The following is a 15,024-nucleotide window of genomic DNA, read 5'->3' as shown; positions in this document are numbered from 1 at the left end:
GAGGACTGATTTATCCCAAACACAAGGTTGCTTCCCTTGAACTGAGTATGGACATTTCTGCTTTGCGGCGGGCACATTCAGTTTTGTTTTCTCAATCGGTTGTCTTCTCACTCAGTGCTTTTAGTCTGTTGGCTTTAGCCACTGAGTTGTTTTGCCAGAATTTTTAAGGGGATTGAGTGTGTTTTTGATGACGTGTGCGTTTTGTTGCATGAAGTATGGTTTTGACTGTGCACTCAGCTGCTGTAGGGCTGGTCCACAGAAACTGCAGTGCAGCTACACTGATGGGGTACAAAATGTTGATCTAAAGTCCCTTAGCTCGCTTAGTACTGCCGGTTCGATGCCCTGACTTTCCCCACAGACGGCCCATTTGTATGGGTTAGTAAATAACAATCACCAAAAAATAAATGTGGGAAGTTATGAACTGAATGGGTTTTTTTCCACACTGATAAGTAATATAATGTGTTAGCTGGAGACAAAATATGAAACTTCCTCCCATGTTATGCTACCTTCCAGTGAGGTGATGGAAGTATCCATACTTTTTGTTTGAAATGTGAACACACTGGTGACTTGTAAATGAACCGAGACAAGCACAGTGAGTTTGAAACGGTTTGGATTCAGAATGTTATAAAACCCCGATTTGGCTCCTTCGTTTAAAATAGTTGTAAACAGCAGGGATGCCTCAATCGGGGGGGCCAGTTGTGCGGAGGGAGATTTAACATTGTGATAAAGTGGGTGACTTAAAGTGTTTGCCGCAGATGACATGACCCTGCGGCTGTACGGGTCATCGCTGACAGGCATGGGTCTGAAGGGGAGCGACGTCAACATCGAGGTGTCTGGCCCTGGCCCCGCCCCCATCCTCCTTCTGGACTTCTTCAAGATCATGCAGTTGAATGGCGGTGGGTAGCGTCTTGTTCCATTGGTGGTGGTGGTGGTGGTGTTTTCTTTTCAGTTGTGGATTTGTGGTGTATGTATGTATGTTTGTGAATGTTTGGCTAGGGGTGTGGTGGGGCTGGGGGATTTGGGGATTGTTTGTGTGGTGTGTGTGTGTGTGTGTGTGTGCCTATGTGTTTGTATATGCTTGTTGTGTGTCTGTGAATTGCACATAAGATATACTTGTAAGTGTGTGTGTGTGTATGTGTATGTGTGTGTGTGTGTGGATATAAGAATGTGTGTGTGGTCAGGCATCTGCCCAGCAGATGTGTTGTTGCGTATATATATGGGTTTGTCCAACTGCAGCCACACTTCCTTGAGAAACTGAAACCGAAACTCTTTGATAAATCAAAACACCGGTTTTCAGCTCCAGACTTTGGCGTTATGAAACCGAAACTCTTTGGTGAATCGAAACACTGTATTTTCAGCTCCAGACTTTGTCAACGCCTGCAGCAACTTCAGCGCCAAGATCCCAGTGGTGGAGGTGAAGGACACGCAGACGGGCTGCCAGCTGGTGCTCACCATCAACGCCCAGGCGGCCGTGCTCACCAGCTCTCTGCTGCAGCTGTACTCACTGGCCGACCCGCGGGTCGTTCAACTCTCGGTCACCTTGAGGATGTGGGCCAAGGTTAGGAGAGGATACCTCACATTGACTGACATCCACTCCCAGCATGCATTCAATAAGTAGTGTTTAATCTTTTTTTGTGTTGTGTTTATTGTAGTCGTCAAAAGAATACCTCTTATTGGTATCCACTCCTAGCGTGTATTCAATAAAAAGTGTTTAATCTTTTTTTGTGTTGTATTTATTGTAGTTGTTAAGAGAATACCTCTTATTGACTGACATCCACTCCTAGTGTGTATGCTATAAATTGTGTTTGATCTTTTTGTTGTATTGTATTTCTTGTAGTCGTTAATAGTCAAGTCGTGTCCAACTATGACCATCAGAACTACAAAGGAGGCATCTGCTCTCCTGACTTTTTGGGGCTAGTGTTTCTTGCCCAAGTTACATCTCCATCCTCTTAGCCAAGAGGATTCTAGGACAGTCGGCACTGGGATAGTCCCCAAAGGCTAACTAGCCTCCAAGGCAGCAGAACTAAGAGCCAGTGCAATCTTACCTCCCAGTTTGATATGGTCCTTCGCAAAAGACTTTTGCAGTGGAGAAACCATTCATTATACTGCTTTCGCTTTGCTGTTGTCCCAACTCTGAGCTTATGTCGGTCTCATATAAGCCGAGCGTTGAGCATGGTACTTAAAATTGCACATGTTGCTGAATAGGTGCATAACTTTTTGTTTTTGTTTTTCTTCCAAATATATCAGATTTATCTGTCATCTGATCAGCTGGGGTGGTCATCGTAATAGAGATATGAGCACAGCGTGAGATGCATTTTGTGTGAAATAGATAAGGTTTCATGTACCCCTCCGAGGTTTCTGGAAATGAACATGTCTTGTCTTGACAAGATATTTCGTAGGTGGATTAGATATCTTAACATATTCTACTCCAGGTATGAGATAACTCATACAATGATTACTTCTTCTGTGGACCAGGTACGAGTATTCTTGCACCAACACATTATTCTAATATCGTTCGTTCTTGCTTGGTATGGTTGGCTTTCTAAACCAAACCGTTTACTGATTCCGGAAGTATGAAAACGAAGCTTTGTTTGACCAATTAAAACACCAAATTTCCATTAATTTTTACTGTTTTAGTGAACCACCGTGTCTTTTCTGCAGTGGTCTCATGTACAGATTGTAGCTGTTGTAACAGGCATGAGTTAATATTGTAATTTGGGTTTGAGTAAACATTTTATTGCTTTTTTGTTTTGTTTTGTTTAGTTATATGCAAAGTTACAAATCATTGCGTAGGCGATGCTTTCAAGGCAGTTTGATAGTGGTAATGGTGTTCTACAATTCTGCAGCAAAGTTGAATGGTGAAGACTAACTCTTTGACTGCTAAATGCCGGTGTGAAAGGAGACTGGTGTGGCACTGGTTTGAAATGCAGTTACTACTTTTTATGTATTTATCAGTGGTGAAGTTGATCTTGCTGAACAAAAAGAAAATGTCATCCCAAGGGAAAGGAGTCCAAATGCAGAACAGTGACTGACGTACTGACCTGTAAGCCATGTCTGATCTCAGTGGGGTGATGGCCCTTTCACTGACATACTGACCTGTAAGCCATGTCTGCTCTCAGTGAGGTGACGGCCCTTTCACTGACACCCTGACCTGTAAGCCATGTCTGATCTCAGTGAGGTGACGGCCCTTTCACTGACATACTGACCTGTAAGCCATGTCTGATCTCAGTGAGGTGACAGCCCTTCACTGACACACTGACCTGTAAGCCATGTCTGATCTCAGTGAGGTGACAGCCCTTTCACTGACACCCTGACCTGTAAGCCATGTCTGATCTCAGTGAGGTGACGACCCTTTCACTGACATACTGACCTGTAAGCCATGTCTGATCTCAGTGAGGTGACAGCCCTTCACTGACACACTGACCTGTAAGCCATGTCTGATCTCAGTGAGGTGACAGCCCTTTCACTGACACCCTGACCTGTAAGCCATGTCTGATCTCAGTGAGGTGACGACCCTTTCACTGACATCCTGACCTGTAAGCCATGTCTAATCTCAGTGAGGTGATGGCCCTTTCACTGACACACTGACCTGTAAGCCATGTCTGATCTCAGTGAGGTGACAGCCCTTTCACTGACACCCTGACCTGTAAGCCATGTCTGATCTCAGTGAGGTGACGACCCTTTCACTGACATCCTGACCTGTAAGCCATGTCTAATCTCAGTGAGGTGATGGCCCTTTCACTGACACACTGACCTGTAAGCCATGTCTGATCTCAGTGAGGTGATGGCCCTTTCACTGACATACTGACCTGTAAGCCATGTCTGATCTCAGTGAGGTGACGGCCCTTTCACTGACATACTGACCTGTAAGCCATGTCTGATCTCAGTGAGGTGACGGCCCTTTCAGTTTCACTGACATCCTGACCTGTAAGCCATGTCTGATCTCAGTGAAGTGACAGCCCTTTCACTGACATACTGACCTGTAAGCCATGTCCGATCTCAGTGAGGTGACGGCCCTTTCAGTTTCACTGACATACTGACCTGTAAGCCATGTCTGATCTCAGTGAGGTGACGGCCCTTTCAGTTTCACTGACATCCTGACCTGTAAGCCATGTCTGATCTCAGTGAAGTGACAGCCCTTTCACTGACATACTGACCTGTAAGCCATGTCCGATCTCAGTGAGGTGACGGCCCTTTCAGTTTCACTGACATACTGACCTGTAAGCCATGTCTGATCTCAGTGAAGTGACAGCCCTTTCACTGACATACTGACCTGTAAGCCATGTCTGATCTCAGTGAAGTGACGACCCTTCACAGACATCCTGACCTGTAAGCCATGTCTGATCTCAGTGGGGTGACAGCCCTTCACAGACATCCTGACCTGTAAGCCATGTTTGATCTCAGTGAGGTGACAGCCCTTTCACTGATGAGCATACTTGTCAGCAGAAGTCAAGGGGTTAAAAAGCATGAGCCAATCCCTAATGTGACAACTTAGTATTTTCTTGTGTAAAGTAATAGTGTATGTGTGTGTGTGTATTTGTTTATTATACATATACATGAATATTTCTGCACATGCATGCACGACTGGATGTTTGTAGGGAAGAGTTCATAATGTAAGGTGATGTTATGTGTAAATAATATGCTGTATATAATAATTTCTGATGTCTGCGTGTGTGTGTGTGTGTGTGTTTGGTGAGGGGGAAGGAATATACAATGCATTTAAGGTAATATGTTGTGTATGATTTATATAATAATTTATGGTGTGTGTGCATGTGTGTGTGTGTGTGTGTGAAGGTGTGTAGGTGCGTCTGTGTGTGTGTGTGTGTGTGTGTGTGTGTGTGTGTGATCTTACTTACTTTCTTTTTCGTTTGTCCACCAGATCTGTCACTTGGATCGACAGGAGGAGGGCACTCTGCCCCCGTTTGCCTTCAACCTGATGGTGGTGTACTTCCTTCAGCAGGTGGACCCCCCCATCCTCCCTCTGCTGCCTCTGAGAAAGGTACACACTGTGTTGTAGTGTGTTGTGTTGTGGTGTAGTGGGTTGCGTTGTGTTGTAGTGTGTAGTGGTGTGGTGTGTTGCATTGTACTGTACTGTATTGTACTGTATTGTGTCGTGTTGTATTGTATGTGTTGTACTCTATTGTTTGTATTGTATTGTACTGTACAATGTTGTATTGTGTTGTATTGTAGTGTGAAAGCGTTTGATATCAACCCTGACTCCTGGGAGGAATCTGCAGTGGACCGTGACAAATGGCGCGTTGCTGTGCACAAAGGCGCCATGTTGTGCGAGGCCAACAGGACTGCTGCAGCTGTTCAGAAGAGGCAGGCCAGAAAGTCACGGGCAAACAAGCTCCCTGACAATGATCTGCCTGTCTTTGTCTGCCCCAACTGTCAGCGAACATTTCATGCGCAGATTGGACTATTCAGCCATCTGCGCATTCACAGATAGATTCATGAGCATCCTCCCCCCCCCCACCCCACTACCACCCTCCCCCCCCATCCCCCAGCTGGATGACAACGATGGTCATCATCGATCTCGATGGACACACACCACCATTGTAGTGTAGTGTGTATATTGCATTGTATTGTGTAGTGTAGTGTGTATTGTATTGTGTAGTGTAGTGTAGTGTATTCTGTTGTATTCCATTGTATTGTATTGCATTGTGTTGTGTTGTATGAGATCGCTGTGCATGATAATGAACATCCGCTGGCAGGACAAAGTCCCAGACTGGACTAAACATGAACGAACACCCGCGCATGAAGGTTGAACGTGGCAGCGAAGGGAGAAGAGAGGAGGGACAGAACTGGAGATGAACTCTCCCTTGCTCCCTCCACCACAGATGGAGGGTGGTGGTGACGTCGGAGAGGAGAGAAGGGGTTAACGTGATGTGCAGTTATGCGTGATTCTCAGCACGTCTCAGCTATTATGCATGTTTCTCAGCAGACAAGCATGAGAAAGAGAAAGCATTGGTTGTGACCCAAGTGAGCGGAACTGCAATTTTTCTCCTCATGATGCTGTTTTTTTTTTTTTGCCTGATTTCAGAACCCACCTGAAGGGAAAGGAATCCCACCGATACAGATGGAAGACAAGCTGGATTATGAAGCCCTCAAATCTCAGGTGGGTGAATACTGGCTCCTAGTGGATGATAGTGATGATTAATGATGACGTGAATTTATGTAGTGCCTCTTCTCTTAACAGGGCTGTAGGTGCTTCACAAAAATAGGTAAACGCACGCACGCACGCACTCATGCAAAATCATTCACAACATTGCCATGGTATTTTTGGGGTTGAATTTTCAGGGGGTGAAGTGAAGAGGGGTGCAGGATTAGTGACAGGAGGGTGGTGGTTATTGTGGTGTTTATAAGATCACTAGTACTGGTACCAGGTTTTGCCTGTTATTGATTGGCCAATGAAACCGTCCAGGTCAGAGTTTGACCTTGACCTGAAAGTGGTGTATTTTGTGGTTGGTCAAACTTCTTTCAAGGTTTTCAACCATCACTGCATTAGGAAACTGCATCAGAATGTGGACCTCTATGTGAATTTTATTGCATGGATTGGCACTGGTGCTGTGGGTTGTTGGTTGGCTGACTAATACTAATTACTCGACTTTTGAGTCTTCCCACATAAAATTAGTCAAGAGTGAGGCCAGGAGAACAAATGATTAACAAGTAGTAAAGAGTGGTAACTCACTGTAAGCTTAACAGGAGGCCGATCTGTGTGGCTGTTTAGTCGGAGTAAGCAAACAGAACTTTCACTTGGCGATTTTGCATTATTATATGTATATATCAGGGACCTGTTCTGCATTTGACTGATTGTTACACGGTCACTGTGAAATGTTAAGAGACTTTGATGTCTCACTGAGTGGATTGTTACCAAAACAAATAAAATTGGAGGCAGAAAAAAGGCATTAAAAAAAAAAAAGGGTGGTGCTCTCAGCGTAGCGACGCACTCTCCCTACGGAGAGCAGCCCGAATTTCAAACAGAGAAATCTGTTGTGACAAAAAAAAAAAGAGTAACTTTATTCAATTCAGTTGATTGTAAATAACCAAATGAATAAAATGCCAATCGAACCATATAATTATGTGACCTGGTTGAAGACAAAATTTGACAAAAAACAAGAACGCCGGAGAATCGACAGACAGACAGAAAATACGAAAAAAACTTAGCCGTATGGAGAGCACAGGAACAGGAGTCATAATGGCTGCCGGAAAAAGAGGGCGCTAGTCAGGGGGGCAAAGGGGAGGTTACCTACTTCCGGGAGGTTATCGGCCGTAGCTACTTTCGTTTTCTCCGTATAGGCGGATAGTAGTTTGCACAGAACAGGAATGTCAGACCCCTGCTGGAGTCTGCACTAGTTGGGTCACGGTAAGTATGTTACTTAAACGTAATTTTAGATAGAAAATTTCCTATTGGGGTTACAGGGTGAAGCATGGTGGATTGAGAACAGGAGCAGCATTGGTGAAGTGAGGCTGCAGCTGTAGTGATGATGAATAAACGAATGAATAGATAAATAAATGAATAAGTGAATGAATGAACAGGTAAATGAATCAGTAAGTAGATGGTGTTTTGGTTACAGGCTGTGAGGCATGGCAGTCAGGGAACAGGAGCAGCCATGGTGAACTGTGGCTGCAGCTGCAATGATGATGGATAAATAAATAGGTAGATAAATGGATAAACAAATTAAATGATATGATTACAGGCTGAGGTATGGCGGCCGGAGAACAGAAGCAGCCTTGATGAACTGTGGCTGCAGCTGCAATGACGATGAATAAATGAATGAATAAATAAATAAATTAATAAATAAATGAATTAGATAATGTGGTTACGGGCTGAGGCATGGCGGTCAGAGAACAGGAGCAGCCTCGGTGAACTGTGGCTGCAGCTGCAATGATGATGAATGAATGATGAATGAATACATAGATAAATAGATGAATAAATAAATGAATAAATAGATGAATAAATAGATAAGTAATGTTGTGGTTACAGGCTGAGGCATGGCGGTCAGAGAACAGGAGCAGCCTTGGTGAACTGTGGCTGCAGCTGATGAAGTTCTACTGTCTGGGGTTCGACAACACGCAGTTTGTCATCTCCCTGCAGCAGACAGAGCCTCTGACCCGGCAGGAGAAGAAGTGGAACTCCAAGAAACTGGCCATTGAAGGTGAGGGAGTCCAGATATCGTACACTGATATTTTTTTTTAGGGATAAAGGGGATCTTGAACAACCTAGAAGGGCGCAGTAGCCGAGTGGTTAAAGCGTTGGACTTTCAGTCTGGGGGTACCAGGTTTGAATCTCGGTAACGGCGCCTGGTTGGTAAAGGTGGAGACTTTTCCGATCTCCCAGGTCAACATATGTGCAGACCTGCTTGTGCCTGAACCCCCTTTGTGTGTATACGCATGCAGAAGATCATATATGCACTTTAAAGATCCTGTAATCCATGTCAGTGTTTGATGGGTTTTGGAAACATGAACTTACCCAGCATGCACACCCCCGAAAACAGGAGTATGGCTGCCTACATGGCGGGGTAAAAATGGTCATACACTTAAAAGCCCACTCGTGTACAAACGAGTGAACGTGGGAGTTGCAGCCCACGAACGAATGATAAGAAGAAGAAACTAAAGCTGTGTTGTTCTACCTTGTGCTTGCAGATCCTTTCAACCCCAAGAAGAACATCGCCAACTCGCTGGCCAACTCCCTCATCTTTGAGTACTACCAGTCGTGTGTGCGCAAGGCGTACGAGTACTTTGGGATGCCCCGTGACGGGGAGGGCAAGGTGAATGTGTGCCTGGAGTCCCTGAGGGCCCTGGCCAGCCAGAAGACGGAGACCCTCTTGAAGGAGAACCAGGAGACTCCCTCCACCAGCTCTTCCAGCATCGACGTCTCCGACAAGGTTGATACGGCAAAGGAGGAGGAGGAGGAGGAAGGGGAGACTGCAGCAGAGCAGAAAGTAGAAGAAGAGGGTGAAGAAAAGGAACAAGACAACAACCACGACGGTACTGAAGAGGAGGACAGCGATGATGACGGGGGTGAGAATGCAGGGGAGGGAATCGGGACGGTGGTGATTGAGTCCAACAAGTCCATCCTGCAGAAACTGTCACTGGCTGTGGCGGAGGGTTCAAAGACCACCCCGGACAAATCGGTGGACTCCGCTCTGTCCTCCTCCCCTGGTTGCTCCATGGTGCTGTCCAGCGACAGGTCAGCTTCGGCGAAAGGCGACATGACCGCCGCATCCCACAATGCCTCATCGCTGGGCGATCTGTCCAGCTCTGGGCCGAGGACCGACTCTGCCGTTGGGGCCCTATCCTTGGCTTCTGACCTGGATCTGACTCAGGACTCGCTGTCAGAGATGTCCACTTCCGGCAGAGTGAACACGACTGTGGATTCTGCTGTTGGTGCTGCTGTTGCTGCTGGTGTTGGTGATGATGATGACGTGTCTTTGCAGTCTGCGCAGGACGTGTCTGCTGTTTCCAGGGAGTATTTTTCAGCCCTGGATGACACCACGGAGAGAGGAGCGTCCAGCGACGAGTACGAAACATCACCTGAGACTCCTGAGGAAACAGGTGATGCTCATTTCATGGTTTAGAAACAGGACTCGGCAGGACTCGGTTGTTGTTTTTCTTTTTAGATTATGAATTTTGATAGAAAAAGAAAAAAAGGAGGAAAATTTGAATCAAGAATTTACTGTTAATGGGTGATCACAAATATGAAAATAATTTCATGTAAATACTTATTTAGACACTGAAAAAAGTGATACATGTCTTTGAATATAATGGGCAAACCCCCCCAAAAAAACCATCAAAATGATAAGGCAAAAAGCTGTTAAAGCATAAAAGCTGTGACATTGAAATTGATAAGATTGATATGATAACACAGCCCTGTGTCGTCTGCTGGGCATTGAATAAGCAACAAAGATTCTTCATATTTATAAATCACTGATCCATTTTTTTTAAGGCAGAAGAGTGTGTGGTTATAAGCTTTGCTTTTTGACTTATTTGTGACATCGCTGCTTTGTGATGTTTCGTTGAACAAAGTGTGTTTAAAAACAAGAGTGTGCTGATCCTGTTGTGTAGGACTGGTGACGTCACTGAGCAAAAAGATGGGTGAGCTGAGGGTGGGTGAGGAGGAAGGAGGGGAGCCCCCAGCAGAACCCACCACAGACTGCCAGACGGCAGCAGCAGCAGCTTCAGCAGTGGCAGATGAGGGTGGCACTGTGTTGGATTGGTACACTTTCACGGAGCACGTCTTCACTGGTGGAAAGGTCAGCTGAAATTTTGGGAATAGTTTGTGGGTGTGGAATGTATATGACGTGCATGCATCTCTGCATTTGGTGTCCGGAATAGCTCAGTCGGTAGAGCGCCAGACCTGTGATCCTGCGGTCAGGGGTTCCAATCTTTGCTGAGCCTTTAGGTAAAAAAAATCTTTCACCACCAAGTTTCATGTGTGAGAAACTCTCCCCAGCACCAAATATTTTAGACTCAGCGCTCTCAGTTGCATGATTCGGTTCATGTCAGTGGACCTGTTCACTTCAAACTTGGTCAAGGGGGGAAGGGTAGTCAGTTTCCTATTTTGTGGGAAAGTTGGATGAAGCTGTTAAGGAGCACTTATTTTGCACACCGGAAGGGGACAGAAATTTTCATCCTGGGCACTTTTTGCACACCGGGAGGGGACAGAAATCTCTGCCCTTGGGCACTTTTTGCACACCGAAAGGGGACAGAAATCTCTGTCCTTGGGCACTTTTTGCACACCGAAAGGGGACAGAAATCTCTGTCCTTGGGCACTTTTTGCACACTGGAAGGGGACAGAAATCTCTGTCCTTGGGCACTTTTTGCACACCAGAAGGGGACAGAAATCTCTGTCCTTGGGTACTTTGGAATGGGACAGAAATCTCTGTCCTTGGGCACTTTTTGCACACCGGAAGGGGACAGAAATCTCTGTCCTTGGGCACTTTTTGCACACCAGAAGGGGACAGAAATCTCTGTCCTTGGGCACTTTTTGCACACCGGGAGGGGACAGAAATCTCTGTCCTTGGGCACTTTTTGCACACCGAAAGGGGACAGAAATCTCTGTCCTTGGGCACTTTTTGCACACCGGAAGGGGACAGAAATCTCTGTCCTTGGGCACTTTTTGCACACCAGAAGGGGACAGAAATCTCTGTCCTTGGGTACTTTGGAATGGGACAGAAATCTCTGTCCTTGGGTACTTTTTGCACACCGGAAGGGGACAGAAATCTCTGTCCTTGGGCACTTTAGAAGGGGACAGAAATCTCTGTCCTTGGGCACTTTTTGTACTCAAGGGGCTGAATCCCGTTTCCTTCTTTCTTAAAGGGAGGCCAGTCTGGCTTGCCATAGGCTGATGGTATGGATGATACAAATGATACACATAGCATGCATTATCCCCAAAGATGGAATGTGGCAACTTAAATGGTGGGATTATAAAAAAAAAAAACGGTTGTGTCCACAACCCCCCCCTCCCCCCGTCCCGCACCCCCCTCCCCAAAATCACAAAAAAAACCCAATCCATTCCCCTTCCCTCAATGCTGTGATCAGGCTTTGAGTCAGCAGGGCAGCAGTAAAGCGGTTAAAGAATGAACCTGAAAACCTAACATAAGTGGTTCCATTGTGAACTGCTGACGTTGGGACTGTGACATAGGAACCCTGGTGTGGCTGTGCATTGTTGGGGACTCGGGAAGGGGGAGAGGGACGGGGGGGGCGGGAGTGGCGTGGAAGTATTGGTGCTGATAATCAGACAGCCCCCCCCCTCTCCTGCCCCCTCCCCTCCACCCCCACTCCTCCCAAAAAAGGAAAGACCATATGTATCCGTAACTGTTGGTTTTTTTTTTGGTTTTTTTTTTCAGGGACCTGCGGTGATTTGCGGTTACTGTGAGCAGGAAGGTCACATCAAGGCCAACTGTCCGGAGGACAAACTGCCTGCTCTGGTCCCTCTGCCCCCAATGACCGCGGATCACCTCAAGATCCTGGAAAACGTCATCCTCAAGATCATCTGTGAGTGGTGGTGTTGTTTCCCTGTTTTACATCATGCTACAGAAAAGGAGTTTTTGTTAATGGTAATAGTAATGGGTATTTATCATGCTCTTTACCTCCTTAGCTCAAGGCCTCAAAGTGCTACCAGGTGACGTCAGCTTTGAGGGGGGGAAGGTTACAGAAAGTAACAACATCGGACACTATAATCAAGACATACAAGCAAGGCAGTTGGAGTGTGTCAGTGACAGAGCACACACATGCACATGAGGATCCACACACACAGACACACATGAGCACACACACAAACACACACACACACACACACACACACACACATACACACAACACCTAGACATCCATGAAGCAGTTTTTTTTACAAATGTATTTTGTGGCCAGTTTTGAACTTTGATTTGTTTCAGCATGCCAGAGTTTCGGAACTTTGACCAGATTTTATTTAGAAAACATACAGATAATACGTTCCATAGAGACAGTTGTTACATTTTATTTTTCTTATAATAAAGAAATTTTAAAAAGGAAAGCCGTAACAGTAGTTCATGAGTGTGCTGCAGAAATATATTTAGAATTGAGTGCAATAGAATATATGTCTTTAACCCTTTCACCGCCAAGCTCGCATTTATGCACAGGCGTGGTAGAGGACCCATGTCACTGAAAGATGACGATTCATTGGTATGTTATCCATGAACCTACTGCTCTTAATGTTCGGTGGTAGGATAGGCCATGTTTTCTGTACATTGCAGGGGGAATCCCCAGCTATTCTTAGCCACTGTCTTTTCTGTGTTTATAGCACAAGGGAATTTTGTACTCTAAATTGACTGGCGGTGAAAGGGTTAACACCAAGTGTACCAGGAACAGAAGGAATCTTGGGGAGTATTGTTCATAGACATTGAAAATCATACACATACACTAACGCAGCCGAAATTTAGATCTATGCATATATATATACGCAAAAGTGCATGAGCCTGTACATGCCTGTCTGTGCTCACAGACATGTGCACCCACACACACATACTTGCAAACACACACACACACACACACACACACACGCACACACGCACGCATGCACGCACGCACGCACGCACACACACGCACAGAGAGCGTATCGACTCATGTTGTCTTGAATGTATAACACACATTAAGCATTACACTTGGGGGCTGATGACTAGGTTCCCAGTCATGTGGTTGCTGGTTTTGCAATTCTCTTTTTATTTATCTATTTATTCATTTTGATCTGTTTAAATCTCATGATTTGCATGTTCTCACCAGAAGCGTTCTCATGAATAAGAGAGCATTAAGCTGCTATTTACTGGATTATGTAAGGCACTTTTAGCGGCATAACCCAAAGTTGCTCAGTCAGGCCTTAAGTGCATGCATATATATATTTGTGTACCTACCAGAGTGGATTTCTTCAACTTAATTTTGCCTGAGGACAACACTCTTGTTGCCATGGGTTCTTTTTCAGTGCGCCAGAGAATGCTGCTCAGTCAAGGGACCATGATTTTATCGTCTCATGAGAATGACGGGACACTCAGTTTGATTTTCCAGTCAAACTTGGAAGAAGGGGCGAGAGCAGGAATCGAACCCACACACCTTTGTGGGCAGTGTATTGGCAGATAAGCGTCTTAACCACTCTGCCATCTTCCCCCTTTGTGGTACTACACAGTACAAGATCAGCACTCTGTGTTATAGATGTATTCACAAAACTGCCCCTTCCTATCTCTGCGGCTGCCTTCACCTCTACACTCCATCTCGCTCTCTACGATTGGCTTCGGATCCACTCTGTTTACGCATACCCAGATTCAAACACTCGACTGTTGGGCCGCCGTTCTTTCTCTGTCTCTGGACCTTGCAATTGGAATGAACTTCCTCTTTCGCTTCGTCAAGTCTCCACACTCAGCTCTTTCAAGTCTGGCCTTAAAACCCACCTCTTCCCAAAATAGCCTCCCTTGCCTGTCTCTTCCTTGTCTTTTGTTTCTACAGTTTTAGAGTTATGCATGCGTGTGAATGACTGGTGCGAAAGCGCTTTGATTTGTCTCTGCACAAGATTCGGCGCTATATAAATACCATTATTATTATTATTATTGTGTAAAATTTTCTTTCTTTTTTCAATACATCTGTTTCAGACCTCAGGCTTTTAGTTTATTATGTCATAAAACAGGGAACACTTCTCTATGTAGATTCACCTTGGTATGCATTATCAAAAGATGTTTTATGAACTGAGATAATCTGGCTGTGTTGTTGTGACAGATGACTTTGCCCCAAATGAGACTGACTTGCGCAGTAGGCAACGTGTTGTCAAGGAGCTGGAAGCTTTTGTCCAGCAGATTTATCCAGGTAAGAACCCCCCTCCAGCCCCGCTCCCCCTTGCCCCCCAACTCCCTTCCCTCCCCCCCCCTCCCCCCCACGCCACAGACACACATGCACACACTTCCAGACACATATATTTCATACATGCACACACACACACATACACACACACACACACACACACACACACACACGCATACACACACACACATAAACACATGCACACACACACACACACACACACTCGCACACACGCACGCACACACGCACACACACACGCACACACACACACACATGCACACACACACACACACACACACACATACACACACACATACACACACACACATAAATACATGCACACACACACACACACACACACACACACACACATAAACACATGCACACACACACACACAAACACATACACACACATGCACACACATGCACGCATGCACGTACACACCCAGACCTGTGTTCACACCAGACACTGATATGATATTCTATGGCTCTTATTTTCTTCATTTTCCCACTTTGGTACAATGGTTCTGTTTTCAGTTATTGATACCAGAAAATCATAGGGCTTTGTCGATTTATTAGAGGCCAACAAATGTATATGTATTCATAGATGCCACCCCCTTTTTTTTTATTTACAAGAAAGAACAAGTGGTGAGTGCACTGACCCTTTCTGTTTATAGACTGTAGATGGCAGAATACGGT

At 45.5% G+C, this 15,024-nt stretch overlaps 1 protein-coding gene across 1 annotated transcript in view; it reads left to right on the top strand.

Moving 5' to 3' along the window:
* Positions 1-15,024, top strand: part of LOC143280546 (uncharacterized) — a 60,077-nt gene that overhangs the window by 9,683 nt on the left and 35,370 nt on the right. The window contains exons 6-14 of the mRNA XM_076585236.1: positions 756-896; positions 1,359-1,558; positions 4,880-4,999; positions 6,044-6,118; positions 7,988-8,159; positions 8,647-9,558; positions 10,069-10,256; positions 11,853-12,000; positions 14,245-14,331. Coding sequence (XP_076441351.1) covers positions 756-896; positions 1,359-1,558; positions 4,880-4,999; positions 6,044-6,118; positions 7,988-8,159; positions 8,647-9,558; positions 10,069-10,256; positions 11,853-12,000; positions 14,245-14,331 — 2,043 coding nt within the window. The remainder of the gene's footprint in view (positions 1-755; positions 897-1,358; positions 1,559-4,879; positions 5,000-6,043; positions 6,119-7,987; positions 8,160-8,646; positions 9,559-10,068; positions 10,257-11,852; positions 12,001-14,244; positions 14,332-15,024) is intronic.

Source organism: Babylonia areolata, chromosome 3 (genome assembly GCF_041734735.1).
Source record: "Babylonia areolata isolate BAREFJ2019XMU chromosome 3, ASM4173473v1, whole genome shotgun sequence".
In the NCBI taxonomy this organism is placed as follows: domain Eukaryota; kingdom Metazoa; phylum Mollusca; class Gastropoda; order Neogastropoda; family Buccinidae; genus Babylonia; species Babylonia areolata.
The sequence above is the reverse complement of the archived record's forward strand: the minus strand, read 5'-3'. Positions and strand labels throughout refer to the sequence as shown.